This window comes from Medicago sativa, chromosome 2, assembly GCF_051527215.1.
Source record: "Medicago sativa cultivar Bolivia chromosome 2, Bolivia_mono, whole genome shotgun sequence".
NCBI classification, from domain to species: domain Eukaryota; kingdom Viridiplantae; phylum Streptophyta; class Magnoliopsida; order Fabales; family Fabaceae; genus Medicago; species Medicago sativa.
The window spans coordinates 31806325-31830725 of record NC_140750.1 but is presented as its reverse complement, the minus strand read 5'-3'; the positions used below and the strand labels follow the sequence as shown (position 1 = coordinate 31830725).

The window sequence follows — 24401 nt, the reverse complement described above, 5'->3', positions numbered from 1 at the left end:
GTTGTCAAGTTGCACCTGCTAATCGCACGGTGATTCTTACGTGCTAGGACTATACTATCTCGGTTGATCTAGGTCTATCCCTCCAATGGATAAATGCACCCGCTGATCGTATGGTGATCCTTAAATGCGGGGTCTTGTTAATTCAAATGTAATTGAAACATAAACTTAAATTGGCATTCTAGTTTTTCTCAAGGCAATGAAGGTCAATTTTCCATTAGTTCAGCCCATCTATGAATATTAGGACACTCATATCACGCTGTCATACCCTAATTTTGGACCTAAAAATACTTATTTCTTCTTTTCTTGCATTTCAAGTTATTTGAACTATCTCTGATCAATTGCATTTTTCTCTGCATTTTATTTCAAAATTGTTTGCAAAATTCACATGCAAGGGTATTTTAGTCATTTCCTATGTCAAATGTCTCTCAGTCTTTCAAAATTTTGTTTGAGTCCTTTTAAATAGTTTGAATAAGTCTTCATTTCAATTCTATGTTAAAGTCCATTTTAAAATTGCATTGGAAGTCATTTTGAGTCAGTTTTGCCCCCGGGGGTATTTTAGTCTTTTCAAGTGTCAAGACTCTGTTCAAATCTTAAAAATTGCCTCTGAATCTTTCAAGTTGGTTTAGATAAACTTTTGTTTCAATTTCTTGTTAAAAATCCACTTTAAAATTTGTATCTGAGTCATTTTCAGTCGTTTTAGCCCCAGGGGCATTTTGGTCATTTCACACGAAATTTCGGCAGAGAGAGGTTACTTTAAAGTACCTCATTTAAGCCATTGGTTCGTTTTAGTCCGTTTTGTCAATTTTAATTGTTTCACTTTACGTTTAGTCAATTTTACCAATTTTTAATTCAATTTTATTTTTTATTTTTTTTGCACTTTAGTCCTTCAAATTCTAACATTTGCATTTTAGTCCCTTTTATTATCTTTTTTCTTCTTAGTCCTCTTTTTTAACAATTACAGAATAGTCCTCATTAGTGCCAGGTCTTGTTTTTAGTTTTTTTTATTGCAGAATGGTCCTTTTATTTCTCAAAATTGCAAGAAGGTCCTAAAGTCCAAAAATAGTCCAAGGCCGAGCCAAACAAGCCCAGATACAGGTGTCAGGTTGCAATTGGTCCAGTGGTACACTTGGCAGCCTATAAAAGGCTCCAATCATTGCCATGCCACTCAGATTGCAACAACTCATCACAAACACTTCACAATTTCTCTCTCCACTCAAAACAAATCAAAACCGTAACAAACTCTAAAAAGCTCAAGAACAATGATGAACAAGTTCATCATCTCAAAACCCTAACCGTCCAGAATATCCAAATTCGTACCAAACCAGAGCAAAATCCACACCAAATCACTACAAGTTCTCATCAATTTCGTAACACAAGTCTCAATCCAGTAATCACGCAACAAAAAGTCATTTCGAACGGGATTTTGTTTCAAAGTTCTCAGAAGTTCTTCGCGAGAACCTTCATCATCGAACTAATCCCTGCAATTCAAGTGCAAATCCAGTGGATTCACACGATCACAGGGACGAAAAGAGTGAGAAGAAGAAGGATCAGAAACTTTCTCGAGGATTTCCGTTCGAATCTCCACTGAATCCAGGTATATTCACAAGAATCCTCTCGTTTACACTTTAAATCATCATCGAAGACTCAAGATTGAAAATAAACGGTGAATCGAAGTGAAAACTTCGAAGAAATCCAAAAAAATTCGAAACGAAACCCTAATTTGAAAAATCATGGAGATTCACCGTTTGTTTTTCAAATACGAGTTCAATTCCATAATCAGAGAAGAAAATAGAGCATGTTAGGGTTTCGTTTCACGAAATTTGAAAACATAAGAACCGAATGATTCAATCCTAGATCTACTCCGATCTGAGTCTGTTTTCAAGAAAACGATTTCAAAATCGTAAAGAGGAGAGAAAGAGCTGTAAGAAGATGTATCTAGTTCTCAGATCGGAGAAGGTTGAAGCTCCGACGCGGCGGCGCCACCGTGGGCCACCACGTCGGAGGAGGAAGGTCTCGTCGGAGAAGAGAGAGTCATTTGCAGACTCTCTCTCTCTAGTTCTTGTCTTAGAGAGAGAAGTAGAGAAGGGAAATGGGTGATGGACCGGTTCAAGGCCTTATATAGGCCAACGAACCGGTTCACCCATGGGTCAACCCATGGTTTCACCCGGACCCGTCCTTAAGCCCAACGTTCCATGCCTGTATGCCTGATTTACTATGTGCACCCCCCTATCCTGCATGTTCCTTGTTGTTTTTTGCTATTTACACCCTTACCAGTCCAATTTCTCCACAAAAATTTCTAAATCTTTTCCTATGTGTTCTTGACATTTTTTCTAACATTTTTGTGACAACTTTTTGTGCTAAAACTTGAGAGAAGTATTTGAGGCTTTTTTCTTCCTCATTTTTGTTAGAATTAGTAATTGTTTTGCATTTTTTAGTCCAAAAACCCTCAAAAAATTCCTAAAAATTCATGTAGGTTTATTGATAGTTTTGCAGCATTTTGTGATAATTTTCACATGTTAAAATTGGTTAAAAAAAATAAGGTGTTAATTTTCTTGCTATTTTTGCCATTTTTTTTTTGCTAAAAACGAATGAAACTTTGCTTGATTTCAATCCCAATTGCTTGATGAACACTTGTGACCTATGCCACTTGATTTGAGGGAGTTTTAGCTGCTGTTTGTGTTGATATTAATGCATGAGTATGAATCTTGATTAGTTACTTAGCTTACAAGTTAATTGTGTAGTTAAATAATGTAAATATGCTTAAAATTTGTTTTAAAATGCCAAGTAAATCATGTTGCCTTAGTTCCCATTCCAAGACTTGATTCTAAACCCTTGAAAATGTATTGGAATGTGAGAATTATAGGTCATATGGTTCTTGCATTCTATGAACAAATTTTAGCCATGTTTGCACTCATTTCCTACCCTCTATGTTCTAGTGTTCCCCTTGCTTTATTTCCTTTGATATTGCCTTATGCTACTAACCTTTTCATTTCATGTTTCATCATTTCATAAGCATCTCCATTTCATTCCATATTCATCTCTATTTCTTTCTTGCAAATTTAATTTGTACCAAAGTTAGAATGTAAACACTTAGGAGTTTTGTAATATTTTTACTTTCATTTTCTTGGCAAAGAGGCCATAGAATGTATCTAGGGTATGATGTAAAGGACAATGGACTCTAATAATGTACACCGACACAAGCACCGACACATGCACACACCTCACTTTAGGTATATAGCTAGAATATGCGTGTTTAGATGTATGTTTAGGATTGTATGTTTAGATGAATGTTTAGGCTTTATACTTAGAAAAATCAATTTTCCAAAAGATGTGAACAATATCACTCAAACATTTTTCATAATAAACCTTGGGGTCAAAACCCCATTGAATTTTCCTTTTATTTTCTTAATCAAATTTCAATGAAAAATAACCATACTTAGACCCTTTTTACAAATAACTAATTTCACCTCACCTTTTCTAAATCTTATGCCCTTGAGGCCTCTTTCTATTCTTCAAATTCCAATTTTCAAACTTAAAATCAACCAACAAAAACAAAAACATTTTTTGGAAGAGAACTACGGTGGATTTGATCCCTTAAACGGGTACGTAGGCAAGGAACAAAATTCCTTCAATTCGACTAAAATAAAAATTCAAACACATTCTTCTCCCTCCAATTCTTCACTTAGAAACTCTTAGGTGTAAATATCATTTCAAAATAGCATTTAAAAATAAAGCGCGCGCGTAGAAATTAAAGACGGTTCCTATAGGTTACTATAGTCGTTATGGGTGCCTAACACCTTCCCATAGCGAAAACAACTCCCGGACCTCGATTCTCAAGGGTTTTGCTTACTTTTTCCCTTCCCAAGAAAAAATAAGATATCACCGGTTAGAAAGGTTCAAACGTAATCAATGTTTGACACCCGAAAACCAAGATAAAACACACACCCTCTCTACGCTTCTAGTAGTTATATAAACGGGCAGCCCTATCTCGTCTACCTTACTAAGAGTTTCAAGAGAATGGTTCGATAAAGGTTTATTCTCCGGAGACGCTTGTTTTCCTAATTACTAACCAAATACATCCTAGGTTCGGTAGAGCACCACTCAGTCTTAGTAATGTCACCTCCTAAGTACCTATAACTAGTGTTAATTCTCTTTCGGTATCTTTCGCTAGTTAATAATCACTAACTTCCTAGATGAATAGTTACTAGTATAATGCTATAAATATCAAGATATAAGCAACAAGATAGTAGTAGCAATGTTAGGTCCTGTCACAACCTAAGTACCTAATCTAGGGTTAAGCTCCTTTGAAATAAATCACTCATCAGGAACTTAATAGTAAACCAAAGTATAAATAAAACAAACGACATATTATATTAAATAAATATCCAACAAAAATAAACAGAGGTTCATGTTAGAACTCTAACCTAAAAAGATTTAGTTACACATGGTAACTAAAAACAAATTACTAAAGATTAAAACATACCCTAGAAAATCAAGGAGAAGATAGATTCTCCCAAAGCTCCAAAGTTGCCTTCCTCTTGAACTGCCACAGTTCTGAACGAGAAATTCTGAATGAGGAAGACTAGTATTTAAAGTGGAGATTTATAACTGGGATTGGGCTAAAAACGCGGGTTAAACCCAAACAAACGAATAAAATTATGCTTGCGCCCCTTACATTTGAAATGCTTAGGGCGCATATAGCATGCCCTAGGCGCATATAATGCAATTTTGTACATGCCCTAGGTGCATGCTATATGCCATAGGCGTATATAGCTCCTTGCCAAGTCCTAGGCGCATGGCATTCCCTTCTTGGGCCCAGTTTCTCTGATTTTTGTCGTTTTTATGTCTTCGTCTTCCAATAACTTGCCTCGGAACTTGGGAACATAATTCCTCCCTATGTAAAGTCTCCTGAGGCCTCTTGAATCTTCATTATTGGCCTCTTGCATGATTTCTTCGTGAATCACCTCAAAAACCCCCTAAACTTGCTATGTTTCGGGAAAACTACCATTACAGACTCAAATATAAAAAACATTACAAAAGTTCCGAAATAATAGGCAATCGTTCTAATACTCATCCTTTTTGCTGCTAAATCTTACTAAAAATGACTGAAAACATGCTAAGAATAACGTAAGATGACCTGTCATCAGGGACCCAAGTGAATTTTAACCAATCAAAGAGAGTGTGCTAAAAAGTGTGTGTTAAAATGTGTGTTGCTAGCATTCCTCAAATTGCAATATTTCGAGAAGAATAGAATTACAAACTCAAATATAAAAAATGAATCCATATCTCTGAGAGAGTAAGACCCCACATGTACTAATCACTACTAATCACTGTGTGACCAGAATATGCAACTTGATAGTTGATAGGTAGTAAAACCCCCCGAACTCATCACTGAGATAGATAACGATAAATAACATAAATGAGATTTGACTGTTAAATAATTCCAATAACTAAATAGAGAGGATTCGAAACTAATCGCACTAACGTTTTGCAATCAAAACAGGTAAACTTTGCTCTATTACAAACATATTAACTTTGCAAAACTTTAAACCCTTATCTCTTTTATTTTATGTTGTTCCCAAATAAGTAACACGAATTGTTTGGTTGAAACGACAATCCTTCTGAATATGATACTCTACATATCACTTTATTTCTTGGTAAACAATTTGGTACACTTGCCTAATCCGACCATCATTTAACTGTGGAGTTCGTATGAAATGAGCTACCAGAAATAATTCTTTTCGGTAGCTCATTCCATAAGAACTCCACAGTTAAGCGTGCTTGACTTGAAGCAATTTTGGGATAAGTGAAAAGACTCGGATTGGTTTATGGGGTTAGTCAGTAATACTTAAAGTCGTCTGGGATGTTACGATGGTTATTGATCCTATTATTGAGGTTATTACACTGCCCGACGAGGTAACAACTAATGTGTTTGTTGGATATGTTATAAATCTTGAGGAATATATCTTTCACATTTCTGGTGGAATTGTTCCTATGCAGCCAACATAGATTAAAGATGTTTAGGATATATGTGTGACTTAGAAATAAAGAGTGGACCAACAAATTCCTCCTAATATGTGTATAGTTGGTCCCTGGTGTGAAGCAGTGACATATTTGGACTATATTCATGAGACTCCATCTTGGTGTGGTAAAACTTCTTATGAAGTCATTGTCTATGATGATGTTACAAATCCTAATGTTGCTCATGCCTTGGCGATTCAGCAACTGCATGCTTGGAATGACAAAGATAACAGAGATAGTGGGCCTCAGGTTTATACTAATGATGAAGAAAGAGAGACAACTATCAATTATTTGAAGAACCATTATGTTGCTATGGAAGAGTCATTCATTGTGGTGGTGTCTAAGACCAAGAAAAAAATATATACAAAAAGGTTTCCAGGTTCATAATACCCGCTCTAGGGGTAGGTTGCCAGATTGATTCATAGTCTTTCTGTAGGTTTTTTTTCTTTTCTTTTTCCTTTTAATATTTGTTTTTAATTTTGTTGTTCTTTTATGTTTTTTGGGTTTGACTTTTGTCCCCTCTTTTGTTTTGTTTTTATCGTTATAGAAGGTTTTGATTGTCCCCCTTCTCTTTTTGTACTTGTTTCTTTTTTATATATTTTGGGTGTAGTAGTTAGATCACTATTTTCAATCTTACTCAAGCTTTTTTTTCTCTCAAAGTGTAAAGTATTCATGATTTATGGATGTTATAGATTTGGATTAAAGTAAACTTATTAAACATTATAATTCATCTTACAATTTAAATTTAAATTTGTTCTTATCATATCTAACAGTTTTAATTAGTTTTTTTTTTGAAATGCACTTTTGTTCTACTATTGTTGTATATTCACGAGTTTGGTTCCTAATTTTTTTTCTTCTAAAAATATAGTTCATAACTTTTGAAATTTTGGCATGATTGAATTTCCGGCTACTTTTTTCTTGTAATGTCTTGTGTTGTATAATAAGTTGACATGAGAAGTTATGTCAATCTACATTTAGTATCAAATAGGATTGCTTTATGTTTTACGTGTTTTTCATTTTATATCGCGAAAACATGGCAGTATTAATTTAGGAACCATAATAAAAAAAAAACATAAGTTTTTTCAAAAATTTAACACAGGCAAAATGTTATATCGAGCAATGCATACATGAAAACTAAATGATCACATAAAGTAGAGAACTCATATATTTAGCAGTTCATTCTTATAAATATGAAGCCTTCCAAAAAATTCTTTTCAAACTCTACTTATAAACTTCTCTTAAAATATTACAAAACCACCAAAATGGTACATTTAGATATATTACATATTGAAAAAATCTACACAGATCTTTTGTACTTATGCATATAGTGAAATAATGTTGAATGATGGTATAATGTTGAATTTCCGTCAAATGCTATCATAACTGTCTATGAATTGAAGCTCCATAGGAGAGATGACAACCAAGCTCGATTGATTGAAGATTGGAAAATTAATAATTATTCCATGAACTTGATTTCCATCATGTTTCTTATAGATACCATTCATGTTTGAGAAACTCGTATTTATTTAGTTAAATTTGCTCCTCTTGTCCTCTTTACAAAAATACAATCCAAAATATAAGATCCTTTACATGTATGGAATAATAATTTTAAATGCATTGATTTTTATTTTAAATAAATGTTATAAAAAAACCTCCTAAGGTAGGCAATTAAGTGCCGCTAAAGTCAATACTGTAATACCAAAATTATCCATTTTTATTCACTTTTCTTTGAAACCAATACGTCGTCGATTCTTGAATCCTCTTCATGATGATCCATTTTCTTTTGTACCTCATTTGGCTTTTCAGTCACAACTTGATTATTGTTATTCTCACCACCACCTTGATAAAGCTCTTCAAGTTCAGTAACAAACCAAAAATTCTTATCAAAATTATTTTGATCATGATTAATATTGATGTTGTTGAAAATTTTACTTTCTTCTTCATATTTCTCCTTGCATGCTTATGAATCTTCCAACCTCTGCTAGCTTCCTGTGCAGAACATAAATATATAAATCTAAAAAAAAAAATTAATCATAGAATTAAAAAGGTTTGAATCACTCTAACACACAAGCGTATTCAATACGTAGTATTAATAGACAAACTATGTTCCTTCAAATTTTGGTCTTGTTCCTCTCTGAGTTTGTGTCTCGTGGTATCAGTGTTTGTGAGCTGAGTTGAATGTGCACGTGTGTCTTTGACTATCACATGTATTACAATATTGGCTCCAATGACATTTAACCTTCGGTGGAGGTTTTTTTTCTTTCAATTTTTGTAATGTAGCTGTAATTAACAGTCTTTAGTTCATTTAGCGAGCGGCAGTTAACTGTTGTTGGGGGTATTGGTGTATTTTTGAAGTGTGAATGAGCAAAATCTCAAATGAGATGAGAAATTTTCATTTCTCAAATGCACATGGTTGATGAATATGTTTATGAAGTTATACACAAATCATTAGATAGAGAGAAATTGTTCATGTAAGCTATGAATAACTAAATGCAAACATAAACTACGATAAACCACACCACACAAGTAATACAAATTTGACATATATTATAATATGCAATTTAAGTAAATAAAAAATTACCTAAGACATGCTGGCACCGACTTGGTACTTCGTCGATCTGATTAGAGGGTATCTAAATAGCGTTATTGAAGGTGGTTTTTTAAATAGGTAAAACAAAGGTGTGGGAAGAGGAAAACAGTATTGAGATAAAATTGTGAAAGCCATGTAAGCCTTAACCATTATTGAACTACTACAACCATGAAACTATTTCATAAGAAGTTTATTACTAGTAGGGTATTTATATATGACTACTATGTGATTAGTTGAATGTGAATGTATTTATGACAATGTGAACATATTAATTATTATGAATACATTTTTTGACTTCTTTATTTTTCATATTCATTATAAAACAATTTTTATATAAGGTTATATAACATAGATTAAAAATATAAGTAAAAACTATTCAAAAAGTAAAATGTATTTGGTATGAAGTTTAAACATATTGCATTTGACTTTTTAAATCATTTTTCTGTATATTTTATTGACAAGGACTATTGCAATAATTTTGTCTTTGATTATGATACTCCCTCTACAATGGAATAAAAGCCAAAAATAATAATTAAAAGTCAAGTGCATTTGATGCTAAGTATGGACCAAATGTGTTTGATTTCATAATTCCTTTTAACTTTATTGGTGTTTATATTTCATCGGGAGGGAGTGCGTGGTAACTATAAAGTATAAAAAAAGGATTGAAAGTATGAAGCATCTTGTTTATTTTGTACTTGTGTTTGAAAATTTTTTCAAATTATTTTTAAGGGAAAAATACATTCACCTCCCCTGAGTTTTCTTTAAATGACATGGACACCCCCTTTATTTTTAAAATAGACAATGTCCTCCCTTAAATTCACAATGAATAAACAAATACCTTCCTTCTCTTTTGACACTGTTATCTCTCAGTTAAAATACAAACAAACATGAAATTGAAGTTTTCTCCATCTTTGGCCATTCAATAAATTTTCCTATGAAGATATCCTCATCCCATAGAACCAGTTAATTATTTACGTAACTCTCTTTAAGTGAGCCTCCGGAGTGTTTGGAAAAAAGGGGTTAGATGGACTTCAAATTTGATATATTTAGTGTGAAAGTTGATGTTGATTAGCAGAATTTAAAGAGAAAATGATAATGAATTCTAGGACAAGGAAAAATATAGGAAGGTATATGTATTTTGAGGGAAGGTAAATATATAATAGTTTTCTAGTGTTAAGATTAATCAGTATAAACCAAAAACATGTTGAAGGGGAATACACTGCCACTACACAACTGCTTGTTGCCATCGATGAAGAATTTTGATTAATAATGTTAGGCTTAATTGGTTCCAGAAGCGCTAATGCATTCCATCAGTTTCAAGATTGTAATTTCCATCAGCAAGGATGTCCACGCTCTACCCTATTGCTAGTTTGTGAGGCTTTCTTTTATGGATTAAACAGATAATTAACAGAGTTAGATTGAGAGGAGATTGTTGTATTATTGAAACTAGAGGGGAGGTATGTGTCATTTAACCAAACCTTAGGGGAGGTTATTGTAATTTTCCCTATTTTTAATGAATTGAGATTTACTTATCATTCATTTTGTCCTTGAATTTGACTAAGCATGTGATTCAGAAGAAGACAAACTGTATAACTTCTTAGAAGAAGACAAAGCTGACTAGGCTTCTGTGTCCCTCAGAGTCTGGATTACTCAGATTCTGGTCTTCACTAGCTTCTGGGTGACCTATTCTCTTTTGATTCAGCATGTTGACTTCAGGTTGACCTTTCTTCAGATCTTCTACCAAGTATTCTAACTTCTCTTGTACTTTTGATGCTCTTATACATGTTCATACCTTATCGAATTTTAATTTATGGTCTTACATACTTGAACAAATATTAGCATATCCAATTCTTCTTGAATACTTTGTTATCATCAAAATTTTAGAGGCATTGTACAAAACCAATTTTGTTCCAACAAGAGGTACAAGGCAAGGGTCAAGCACATGGAGCTTCAAGGCAGATGATCTCTATCCTCATCTTGTTCTCTCTAGGTATGTTTTTCTATTGTTTTGTAATGATTTCGGTTTCCACGAGAAACTAAACATCTTTTGTTAAGGTTCCACGATGAACCCCTTCTTATTTGTTGGATTCCTTTAATAAAGTTTTTATTTAGTTCATAATCTTAAGTCTAATTTACTTTGTATATGTCCACTTTTATCAAAATCCTAGATGGAGCAATATTAGGATTGACAATGCTTGCCTCCAATCAAACAAGACAGTTGTGAATCGTTCAGTTTCTAATATAATTGAATCTAAGTATGAATTTAGGGCTATAACTCATCTTTATTGAACCCAGCAATTTGTACGGGTGAATTGTGGGGATTAAAATAAACGTTCATTGATTCATCACTAGCTTATATTCTACTTTCTTAAATCTAACATAAGGCAAGTTATAAACGAATGATTTCTAAACTTAATTTCCAACAAAGACGAAGGGGAGATTCAAAGATTCCCTAATCGTCGTTAAACATCTGCATCTGCCAAACTTAATCCTGCATTGGGTAGGACAATTAAATCCCTGCAACCACTTCAAATATTTTCTTTGATTTGCTTTTAAAGTAGATTCCGCTAATTACCGAGTTGAACGAAAATCCATATGGAGACGATTAACTTACTACCGTATTACTTGGTACGATTTGGTGCATCTGCCTAAATCATCCCATCAAATACTTTACAAGCAAAGGTCTAAGACGATCCTTAACACTAAATGGAATAACTTGGCGATCAGACCAACTGGTGGCATCTTGCCTGACTGCCAGACTACTACTCATCCAAAGCCTCTGCCATTCCCATTTGACGTCTCCCTATTTGGATGTGGGGGAGAGCCCGATCCACGAATTAATGTAGAGGGTCACGATCTAAAAGTAACTTAATTACAGAAATACAACATCCATTTGTAGGCATGGTAAACGACATTAAAATAAAATTTCTACATATAAATCATAACAATGCACATTTAGCCTAAAAATGTAGACTCTAGATGAGTGTGACGCCTATCGCTGGTCATCGCATGCAAATTATTCTTAAATTATTACCGCTCTACAGGGGGTTGTGGCAGCGCAACTAAGGTGACGAGTATCTTACTCATCAATCAGACTCAAAGATCCACGTCATAAGGTGGTTCCAATATGGAATACGCACCCTATGCCCTCTCCGTTGTGCACCTTATGACTCCTCTCTTGCGGCCACGTAACTATGAAATGCATGAGTATACGATTCCCCATATATGTTTAATGCAACAATTTACATATCTCAAAAGCATATGTAATTTCAATGAAATGCTTGTTCATTAATATAGTCATAATCAGCATGTACAACAACATATATTCATTAAGCCTTTCAATTATTTTGAAAGCAAAACACATCAACAGATCATAGTCACATTGGTAGCGTATGATCCCCAACTGGGCGAGCATATTGACTCAACATGTTTATTTACAAATAACAAAAAGATAAGCACATAAACCAATCAAACATTTAAGTAACTATAGTGTTTTGAGATAGTGCCCTTAGTAGAGCAAAACATTCCTTTTTATTTCTTTTAGTCATGAAAGACCATTAAGAATTCAATAGTCCTCCAGTTAAATGTTTTTTTTTTCCTCGTCTTACTTATTTCTCCAAACTCTAACCCAAACTTTCTCTCAATCTCATCTGTCTTTCAAAGTTCATTACACCAACATTGAAGAAAAAGGACAAAGGAAAATTGAAGGAGTACAAAGAGATGATGAGACTCCAGAGAAAGAAATAGAAATAAAATTGACCATTTTCTACCCAAAGAATCCACGATTTTGGAGGTTGAAAAATATGGACAAGATCTATTATTATTAAAAAAAAAACACAATAGATCTATTAAAAGTCCAATACAAATTTAAAAACCCAATGGAATCATCCACCTTATTTACAAAATTAATTTAATAAAAAAAACTGAAACAAAATAAAAGTAATTTAATAAAAAAAATAAACAAAGAATGCATATTCCAACCAAAAACAAATGCATATTCTCTTTTGAACTTTAGGACATCTTCTAAAAATTCTTCTTAAGCTGATCAAATCCTTTCCTGAGATTTTCCGTCAATTTCTCCTATGGTCTTTATTTTTAAGATCTCAAGTATACCAAGTTTTGTTTTTTATATTCTAAATTACTATTCTAACCAAACATTCCTATTCTAGATTTTGTCGTTTAAGGTTGTCTTCCAAAAATACCCTTTTGTCGCCTCATAATAGTGTATGCTAAAAATTTCTTCTTTATGAACCATTGCATTGTTCTACTCAATTAAAAGGTTTTTTCTTTCTTTGAAAATAATTATCATGTTCAATCTTTTTGTTTCTCCAAATTCTGCATAATCATTCTCATTCATGGCTCATTTGTTAAACTCTGATCCAAGTTCTCATTTCACAAGAACTTTTTGCAAATACCCTTTTGTTTCTTCTTCTTATTCCGAGGTTAACAGAGTTGTTAGGTTCAATCTTAAATCCTGTTTTGATAATGGAAATGGTAATACCAAAAGAGTTTTTTTGAAGGGAAATACAAAGGGTTTAGAGAAGGGTATTCCTGTCATTGATGGAAAATGTGATGCTACTATTGTTGAGCATAGATCACAAGGTGGAAGTCACAATAGATCTTTTTGTTACCCTGATCAGAAATTTTCTCATAAGCTTGTAGTTGCTGTTGATGTTGATGAAGGTTTGTATTTATTTATGTATCCCTATGTTAAATGTTAATCCTTTATTCTTGCATGGTGATGGTATTTCTGTGCTGCATTTTTTTTTCACCTTTTAATTTTTCATTGTATTATAGAATGCTTTTGAAATTTTATCCGACATCTGTAAAACCGGCAATGTTGACGGGGTGTTGGGCTGTCAAGAACTAACGCGAAAATAAATTAAAAGTAGATGAGGATGTTGTGTTGGATGTGTGGCAAGACTAGACATGATGTGATTAGACATGACAACATTAGAGAGATAATTGGGGTAGCATCTATAGAAAAAAAAGGTGGTGTAAACTAGACTTAGGTGATTTGGGCATATAGGAAAAAGACTTGGAGATTCTGTAGTAAGGAGATTAGAGCAGATGGAAGGTAGTCAAATCACTAGAGGCGAAGACCTTGAAAAACTATAAGATAAACTATTAAGAAAGATATAAAGATTAATGAGTTGGATACAACCTACGAAGCACAAACACTCTTCGGATTAGGCGTGTCCTGGTGTCAGACGCGTGTTGTGTCCAACACCGACACGTATAATTACAATGAATTATATGATTTACTCAAATTATTAGCGGCATTGGCGTGTTGTGTTCGGCGTCCGTGTCCGTACCTGTGCTTCATAGGATACAACTAAGGTATACGGTATATGATAGAGCATTATGCCTCCTTTGATCCATGTAACCTACCCACTCAGTGGGATATGACATGGTTGTTGTGGTTATAGAATGCTTTCAAAAGATATCAACATGTGGTTGGTTTGAGTGAAAGGACTTAGACACCTTAAGCACGTGGTCTGGGCTTTGATCCTTGGCTCTTGCCTATGGAGAAAACCCGGTTGAGAGGAGAAAACCCATCCTGTGTGCCCAACAAATTCCCAGGCTGAGATTAGTGACTATTAAACGGTGGCGAATATTTCCTATCTGTAACACGGTTCAAGATTAAGAAACTAAAGTAAAAAATGTCTCCCTCACTGAGTACGTGAATTAGTCAGATTATTCTGGAATTTTGGCCAATGCTTCATGTTGTTAGACGTATATTTCATTGAGTTTAGTGTTGCAAAGAGTTTAATGTTGCAAAAAATCCGCCGTGGCAATGCGATGGCAGATTTTTTGACAACCGTCATGGCCAATTTGTGAAGGATGGTGGCACCATGGCGGATATGATGGCTTAAAATGGTGGATTTTGGCTTTCCTCCATGGTCTGTCAGCCGCAATCTGGAACTGGTTGTACTCGGCCATTGTGTTAGTTGAAGCATTAGTTCTCTTTCTTTTGTTAAACATGAAACTCATATGGTTCTTTACATTTCTTAGAATGTGAACTGAATTCTAGGATTCTGCACTTTTATTCTCCCCCTGATGTGCATTTGTTTCATCTCCTTTTTTTATATGCAGTATTAGGAAACTTCGTGTCAGCTCTGAACAAGTTCATAGCAGATCGATACTCATCAAATTATTCGATTTCTGAGTATCATGTGTACGAGTTCTTCAAGGTATCACCTGGTTACCTGCTTCAACAAATCTATATTTTCGTGATAGTTTGCTTCTTTTTTTTTTTTGACTCCATGATAGTTATCTGGAAATTGGAAATTTTGCATTAACCATAATACCACATGCATATTGATATTTGGTTTATTTGAGGTTATTTAACATTCTTAGGTCTTAACCCTTGATAATGTAATTGTAAGCTCAATCTACCTATGATAATCACGGTTTATTAGCTTGGATTGGAGGATTGAAATTCACCTTATGGTTCATGCATTTCTTTCCCTGCATATTATGAAGAGGGAACTACCTTCTGCACTTTTTTCTAATGCTGTAGAGAACTCTGCTTACATATATAAAAACATGGATTTTTATTATCTCGTAGTTCTGTTCTTTCGACGTTTTCTTGGTGTTTAGAAATTTGTGTACCTCTTCTCTCAAGCCATTTTATTCATTATCTTGCATTGGTCTAAACCTTTAAAAACTCATTTAGTTTGTGTATTGCATAGAATTTTAATTATGTTTGTAGATGAGACTCTGATGAACCCTTCATTTCCCTTACAGATATGGAACTGTTCACGAGATGAAGGTAAATGCATACAGCCGTTCTGTTGTTTCATTTTATGAATTATTTTTCACCATTTTCGTTCATTATGCCTGATAAAATTTATTCATGCTGCATAACAATAATTGGACTGATTCGAAATCAATATCTTATTGTGCAGCTAATAGTCGTGTTCATGAGTTTTTTGAGACACCATATTTCAAGTCAGGGATCCAACCTATCCCAGGTGCTCAAATGGCCCTGCAGAAATTATCAAGATTTTGTGACCTATCAATTGTAACGTACGTTTTGCCACTGATTTTACTTCAATGTGTATCAGGGTCTGCGATTCATCAACTAATAGTTGTTTGTTTGTATATGTTTATGGTCAGATCTCGGCAGAATGCAATCAAGGACCATACAATTGAGTGGATAGAGAATAACTTTTCAGGATTGTTTGATGAGATGCACTTTGGAAACCACTTTGCTCTTGATGGAGTGTCAAGACCAAAGTCAGAGATTTGTAGGTATGCCACTTAGTCCTATGATCCACCTTCATTTCTCCTATATTTTTATTCCCTAAATAAAACATGTCACCTATGAAGCACGGATACGGACACAGACACCGGACACGACACGGACACTGACACCACTAATAATTTGAGAAAATCACATAATTTAGTGTAATTATATATGTCGGTGTCGGATACCAGGACACCTCTAATCCGAGAAGTGTCCGTGATGCGAGTCGTATTTTGATTCGATATAAAACTGAACCTGATCGATACGTAGATTTAGTATATGTATAATTGGACATGAATCTCATCTTCAATCCCAATTTATTTTAATGAATCACTTTCTAAATTTAGTGTAGTCAGCCACTTTTTTTTATGTCAACTTTTGTATAGACAACCACTTTTTTATCATTTGATTTATGACTCGAATCTTGAATTATTTTGAGATTAGTTGATGATATAGATTAGCTTATAGGTTGTCTGTGTTGCTTGTTTTTACATAAAAATGCCGTATTTTTATTCGTAATGTATCTTACACTTCACTGTAATAAGATTCAATTCATGATTCGAAAAATAGGTCTTTCATGCACAATTTAAATCTCAATTTGATAACCATGCATGTGTCTATTATTATTTTGAACTATGGACCCGGCTCCCCTGCAGTCACTAGTTGTCAGGGTACATATCGAACGGTACAGTGGTGGCTGTTCAATCAGGATTGAACGATCCAGATTCAATCTCGGTATTTTGAGTTACAAAATATACATTAAAATCTGTATTTTTTTTTTTTGGATTGTCTGAACAAGATGGGACGAACACCAATGTCTCGAATGTGTATATGTTCGATCCCTTGGCTGCAGGGAATCCGAATTCACTCTAGATAGACAGATCCAAGTCTTTTTTTTCCTTCCTTTTTTTCTTTCAATGTTGATGCAAGCTTAATGCTTCCAATGATTTATTGTTTATAGATTCTTTATACGATGCCAGGTCTTTAAATGCTAAGGTTCTTATTGATGATAACCCAAGATATGCAATGGAGTGTGCTGAAGCCGGAATTAGAGTCCTACTCTTCGATTATGAAAATTCATATCCTTGGAGCAAGACTGAGTTTGCTTATCAACATCCTCTTGTGCACAAAGTTGAGAACTGGGAAGAAGTTGAACAAGAATTAATGTCATTAATAACTTTATAGTTTACTAAAAATCCTGCAACATCATGGATTATGCGAAAAAGCACTTTTTTAGATGTACAAACTGAACTGTTTTAATACTCTTAGCTTCCGTTTGGATGGGCGTTTAAATCAAATTTCTCGCGTCCTAGCGCCAATTTAACATGATTTTTTCAAAGCTGGAAATTCTAGCATCAGTGTGAACGTGGGTTTGGTGGCTTTCCACCGCTATTCCAAACACAGCATTAGACAAATTTAGATGTACTATGCACAGAAACTATTTGTAATACTCTTCACAAATTAAGGTGTTGAGATGAATGGTGTGCTTAGAATAGAAGAAGGGTTGACAATGTTGAGACCGGCTACTCACAGACAAGCCACACTGATAGTAATATCTCTTCGGCCGGAGAAGAAGGTGGGCGAAGAGGAAGAAAGCATAATAGAAAGCGAAAATGATGCTAAGGATACCGTTTTTACTCAATGTTGTATCTGTTATAGATTGACTTAGAGACTAACTTGATAAGTAGTGGACGTCTTCAACTAACCTAGAAAGGATGTTATAGAATTTGGATATGTAATATTAGCTTGTGAACGTAATTTTGCTTCTCAATTTGCAAATTTTCGTGTTGAGTTTAGTCGAAGACGTGCAAATGAGGTCAGGGTAGCCACATTTTAAGATACGTCCATTAATTTGATTAATGTACCAACGTATATAATTTTGTTCCTTATTCATGAAATGTTACACGTATCCTACCTTGGAAAAAAATGTGTATCAAGCAGGATCTTTTTTTGCAACATCCTACTTCCTCTGTTTTTAAATGTATTTTTTTTTCCAAATAAAAATATTCAAACTCACTTTTATTTTATGTTTTAAGAATTTTTTTTAATAATAAATGTTAGTAATTGTTTTTGTAGGGAATTGTTAACAATTAGTTATTATATTAATTTTTTCCTTCATCTGAATGTCAATATAGGACTCCATTTAACTTTTAATTCTTTTTTTGGGAACACTTAACTTTTAATCCAAACCAATTGAACTATCTATCCACCTTATTTATTTATTTTCCAGTTTTAACTTTAAGTTAATATCATGTACACTAGTCACTCTCATTAATTAAAGTTTGACAAATCAATTATAGATAAACTAGGGTTAATGAAAAAGACAACGAAAATGTCACTTTAACCGAAAATTTCAAATTTTGGAGGCTCTAAATTACTCCACATTTTTTCTCAACGTTTTTTTCCACAGTACAAAGCTCAGACTATTCAACATTGTCGGTGATTTGTATCCATGAACATGACTACACATATTTCTTTAAGGAAATGTGAAGGAAAAAAAAAATTACCCGGGAACAAGTTCAATTGCAATCATGAATACGATTAATGAACATACTCTTCAGGGGGCAGTTTGATTGGTTTTGAGGGAAAACATTAAATGATTCAAAATAAAAATTACGTGTGATTTGATTCAGTTTAAATAACACTTAAACTGATCAGATCTGATACAATCAAATTCAATTTTATTTGGATTGATTTTTGGATATCTAAAATACAATTGTGGTTGTTATCAAAAAAAAATAAAAAATAAAATACAATTGTGGTTTGAATAACACTTAAAAATAAACTGATGGGATCTCATACAATCAAATGCAGTTGATTGTTGGATATCTAAAATACAATTGTACTTGTTTCTCTTAATATATTTTTTTACATGATTGTTTCTATTAATATTACACAAACACATTAATATTAATAGGTTTGATAGAAAATATAAAATAAAAAATATTAGAAATTAATTTTACGGAATAAAAATGATTGATTATGTTTCAAACATATGTATTAAAAATATAGATTAAAACTATTGATAAGTAATATTTTAAAAAAAATTAAAAACTAACAAATGATAGATAATGGAATATAATACACTAATACAAAAATAAACAAGTATTAAATTTTACTTATGCGCTTTGTTTCGATTTTGAATAAGTGATCCAAAATGTAATCCAATCCGTTCAGTTTTTATAAAAAACCACATTCAAACGCATCAAATAATATTTGGTTTTATGTGTTTTTAGTTTTTTTGATCGGGTGTCAAAAAGTTTTTTTTTATTTTATCTATTTGTGATTTTATTTTGATTCGGTTTGATATTTCCTTTTTAGGATGATGATGATTCATTTGGATTTGAACACGTACCTACCATTATAACAAATGGTACAAGATGGAACACTTAATTAAGCTCTTGCTCTTGAAGTCACATATTTTTTTCTATTCTTTTGGGAGGGAGGGAGGGAGAGAGAGAGAGAGAGAGAGAGGGAGGGAGAGAGAGAGAGAGAGAGAGAGGGAGAGAGTAGTTATAGAAATATCGTTTCTCAATAAAAAATACAAATATTTGCGCTCTATATCATATATTATATTAGTTCCATTCTATTTTTTTTCAAATGTAGTTCAATTTTTACTTTTTCTTTCGATTTTTTCCCCTATATTAATAATAAATTGAACTAATAAATAAATTTTTATTCCTCCAATCCAAATTTTCAAAATATTTTTTGAACAAAATCACCTAAAAAACAAAAATTTCTAAACTCTTAAAGTGGGTAACTTCTAAAATATTTGTATTATCAAACTCGTTAAAAGACGATATTATATATTTTTTTAGAGGTTGATATTATAGTTATAGTTTTTTTTTACAGAAATATTATACTTATAGATTTTTTTGAAAGGAGAAAGAATAGTTATAGTTTTTTTTTACAGAAATATTATACTTATAGATTTTTTTGAAAGGAGAAAGAAAAGTTATAGTTGGGTATGTATTGTTTGAAATTTCACAAAAAAAAAAAAATGTATTGTTTGAAATTATTTCAATAAATTCTTTTCGAAAAAACGTTGACGTGTAAAACGACCGGCAACTACATACATGAGAGCAAAATCCTAAACGCGCTTTTGTCTTGGCAGCATCGTCCCATCTAAAAAAGTCTCTTTCGGCTTTATTGTCTCTCTTGTAGTCAAAGTCTCAAAGAAACATGCATACACACATTCATCTTCTTTTTCTTTTATGATCTTCATTAGTTCGTTGGGATGAAAAAGACAGCTCCAACTTAACAACCTCAAATACTTCATAATGTTTCAAAGTCTTCCATGTATTTTTTAGTCCTCATAAAATCAGTTCTTGTGTTTTTAGATAGGCTTAATTGCACTTTTGGCCCCCTATCTTTCTAAAACTTGCGGTTACAGCCCCCTAACTAATTTAAATACAAAACAGTCCCCTAAGTATTGAATCTTTGACAGTTTTGGCCCCCAAGGCAAAAAAAAAATTAAAAAAAATGACACGTGGCACCTCATTTAGGGTGCCACATCAGTGTTGAGGGCCAAAACTGCCAAAGATTCAATGCTTAGGGGGCTGTTTTGTATTTAAATTAGTTAGGGGGCTGTAACCGCAAGTTTTGAAAAGATAGGGGGCCAAAAGTGCAATTAAGCCTTTTAGATAAGGGTGTTCGTGGATGAGTTTGGATTAAGTTTGGTCAAACCCAAAATCAAACTAAGGGTACTTCAGTTTGAGTGAGGTAAAATAATCATTGTTATACTATTGGATGGGTTTGGGCAAACCCACTAATTTTTGGGTTGGGTTGGATTGGGTAATTGGTTACACAACTAATTTTTCTATTTTTTTAACATTAAATGACAATTCCTTATAATTTTGTTTTAAAATAGTACTCTACTTTTTAATTTTCTTAAAAAAAATGTTTAACTTATTTTACTCTAATTTTTTTTTTGACAGTAACCAAATTAACTCATTTCATTCATAATATCGTACTCAATACAAGATGACATATGATCATGATAATGGGGACTAGCATAAGACAATGAAGCCCTTGCTAACAAATGGGCCACATTGTTTGCTTGTCGCCGGATGAAACTTATCTTAAAGTTTGGTAAACTAGAGAGTGAAGCTTTACAATAATTTAGAATGGCTCATAATTCGGAATTGGTACCAATTTTGTTGGAGATGTCGTCGACAACTTGCTTACAATCAAGTTCTATAGACACCGCCATTAATCCTCGATTCCTTAGCCAAATTATCGCCTCTTTTAGACCGCATGCTTCTGCTTCTTGTGGTTGTGGAATGCCTTGAAACCAAGATGTTTTTGCTGCTATATACTCACCATTAGCATCCCTTAGACACATTCCTATACCGTAACACCTTTGATCCTTAAAAATTGCCGCATCCACGTTGCACTTAACCTCACCCAAAGCTGGTTTTCTCCACATGGTCTCATTGTTATTACTGTTCTGCGATGTGCAAGTTCTAATACATGAACCTGAAATGTTTGTCATATGTTGATGCTTTGAACGCACCTGTTGCCATTGATGCAAAGATTCACTATTTTACTCTAATTTTATGCATCATATAATATCAAATCATAAAATACTTGCAACAAACTAAAGTTGCATGACATAAAATTGTATTAGTATCAAAATAACCAAAAAGTGCAACATATTAATTTGTAACTCTAGTATGTTTTGATTTTCAATATATAGGGTACAATATGTATGTTTTAGAAATATAACTTTCTTCTACCCTATGAAAATAAATATAAAAAATATTAACATTAACATTATTGGGTAAGTGAATTTTTTGGGTTTGGGTCTGGTTTTACCCGAAACTCATTTATTTTTATGGGTTTTCCATTTTTAGAAACCATACCCACTCAATTACCTAACCCAACCCATTTTTTTGAGTTTTTTGGGTGGGTTTGACCGGATTTTCTGGGTTGAACCAACCCATGAACACCCCTATTTTTAGATCAGGTTATATGTGGCCTGAACCTAACATTAGTTCGGAACAATTGTTAGAACCGAACTCAACCTTAAATTCAATGTGGTTTGTGTTCAATAAAGACGAGACAATATCAAAACAAGATTGGGTTGGTTCCAAGACAAATCATAATACATAAGTTTTTTTTAATAAAAAAAATTAATCAACCATGTTTTTTAATCATAGTACAACATTAATATTAATTCTTTTTTTTTAAAGATCAATATCAATTCTTGTAGCTAAATTATTTTCAGTAAAAAAAACCTCAAACAACACCTATGTACAATAAAAAAACCATTTCAAATCATATGAGAAATCATTGGGACAAAACTTTGAACCAAAAGTGTAATTCTATTTGTCGATTTTAACACCTCTGTGCACAACGACTTTGTGATTATGAACCTATGGATCAAAAATAGAAAAATGGGATTGTAACTTTCAACGCATGAATTTGATATTTGTTATGCCACTATGTCACGTGGTTCTATAGAAAATAAATCATCACAACACAAAATGTGAGTTTGTATGACAAAGAGCATGACCCATAGACTTTGTAAAAAAAATAAATGAAATCTAGTGTTGAATTAGCTTTATGTTAGGAATAACAGTTCTCACAAAATAATTTTTAGCGGGAAAAAGCTTTATGTTACGAATAATATAGTTCTAACAAAAATAACAATTAAGTACAATTTTTCTTCATTATGCCATCCATGTATTCAATCACTAATGTGACGACTAATAGTTCTCACCCTAGTAAAAAAAATACAGAGAAAAAAATGATAAACTTTAAATTAAAGTTAATTGAATTAGCATATCTAAATAAATTATACGTTAAAAAATAAGTTATAGACTCTTGAGAAAAGTTTATCTCTTGATGTTTGGCATAAGCAAATTCCGCTAAAGGTTTCATTATTCACTTAGAGACTTTTTCGCAATAGGCTTCCGACCAAAGATAATCTAGTTCGGCGTCAAATTCTTCACATCAGTGACAACATGTATGTGGGTGGGTGCGGCTCTTTGGAGACCACGGACCACCTCCTTTTCAGCTGCGATACTTTTGGCAGCGTGTTGTTCGCAGATTTGCAGTGGCTTCGTTTATCCTTTGTCGCTCTAGCTGGGAGTAGGAATCACTTTCTTCAGTTTGGCCAGATGGCTGGGTTACCGCGTTCCTCTTACATGTTCTTTCCGATAATCTGGTTGGCTTGTGTCTGGATTATTTGGAAGGAAAAGAACAACCGAGTGTTTCATTAGATGGTTGCAGCTCCTCAAAATTTATCTATCATGACTGGTGGCAGCACCCTTTGTCTTGCATGGGTGTCGGCCTGTAATCTTCTTGTTTTTCTGTTTCCTTACTTCGGTGTTTGTTATTTATGCATCAGTGACTTCACTTTGTATTCTTTTTTGGTGATTTTCTTTTGCACGTCTTGTACGAGATGAATAACTAGTGGTAATATAAATCTCATTTTGTCTTGTTAAAAAAAAAAGACTCTTGAGAAGGAAAAAAATGTAATCAAACGAGTCTTTTTTTTTATCGTATAAGCTAAGCCTCATTCCATGATTGGATTCCGAAAATTATGCAAAAGACAACCTATAGTAGGAAGCAGATTTCCTGCTGTAACAGCAGGATGCTGTAAGGCGTGTGAGCCGTCCGATCATAAATAAGTGGTTGAGATCAAACTGTGTGAAAACTAGTAGAACAAATCTGAGCCGTTAGATCAATGTTTTATGGCTGAGATTTACCACAGCGTGAAACAGCGTGTTGCAGCTACAGCAGGGAATCCAGGTCCCCTATAGTAGATACTTTTGTCTAAAAACAATGAACATTCGCAAGTGACTACTCACTAGCAAGCATATGGGTCACCTATCTAGTGTTAATAAAAAAAGAGCAATGATATTCGTACATCCATTTAATAACAATTTTGATGACCATCTTATTTTTCTCTCTTCTTATAGTTAAAAATAATTGAGAGAGAAAAAGTAAAAGAGAGGATAACAACGTCATATGCATATGAGAAAGAAAATTGTTCAAAAATTGTCGTAAAATGATTGTACAAAAATCATAATTTCTTTAAAAAAAAAACATTCTTTTTTATTTTATTTTCTGATGATAGAAATTTTTCTCTCTTCTTATAGTTAAAAATAATTGAGAGAGAAAAAGTAAAAGAGAGGATAACAACGTCATATGCATATGAGAAAGAAAATTGTTCAAAAATTGTCGTAAAATGATTGTACAAAAATCATAATTTCTTTAAAAAAAAACATTCTTTTTTATTTTATTTTCTGATGATAGAAAATATGATATGATACACGATGTGAGTGATCAACATTGATGTCACTGTTAATTGGTGACTGCGAATGAATTTCAATGAAAGAATACACTCTAAATTTGGTCACATAGGAGAGTGACATACACAGTGACCACCGACACTTGAAAATTAAGCTATACCTTTGTGTTCTTTGTTTTAGAACGACTTCCTTTAACGGGTAAATGACAGTTGTCTAGTGGTTAGAGCTCACACAATTAAATGTGGAGAAGTGGGGTGTCTGGGGTTCGAACCCCGAT

At 33.2% G+C, this 24401-nt stretch overlaps 1 protein-coding gene across 2 annotated transcripts; it reads left to right on the top strand.

The window, feature by feature from the left end:
• The first annotated feature begins 12589 nt into the window (after positions 1-12589).
• On the top strand, positions 12590-17161 carry LOC146946266 (uncharacterized). 2 transcript variants are annotated; one of them, XM_085744411.1, is made up of 6 exons: positions 12590-13294; positions 14708-14805; positions 15362-15386; positions 15523-15643; positions 15734-15868; positions 16844-17161. In XM_085744411.1, the coding sequence occupies exons 1-6, from the start codon at positions 12967-12969 to the stop codon at positions 17046-17048; spliced, it is 912 nt and encodes a 303-aa protein (XP_085600537.1). In that variant the 5' UTR covers positions 12590-12966; the 3' UTR covers positions 17049-17161. The 2 variants fall into 2 exon arrangements, with proteins under 2 accessions (XP_085600537.1, XP_085600536.1); XM_085744410.1 differs by having other exon boundaries at positions 12859-13294; positions 15523-15868.
• The last annotated feature ends 7240 nt before the right edge of the window (positions 17162-24401 follow it).

Excerpts from the sequence above, each read along its gene's own strand:
- LOC146946266 (XM_085744410.1), top strand. The coding sequence starts at position 12,967 with ATGGCTCATTTGTTAAACTCTGATCCAAGTTCTCATTTCACAAGAACT. Across the intron at positions 14,806-15,361 it reads ATGTGTACGAGTTCTTCAAG|ATATGGAACTGTTCACGAGA; the intron begins GTATCACCTGGT and ends TTTCCCTTACAG. Across the intron at positions 15,387-15,522 it reads GAACTGTTCACGAGATGAAG|CTAATAGTCGTGTTCATGAG; the intron begins GTAAATGCATAC and ends CTTATTGTGCAG.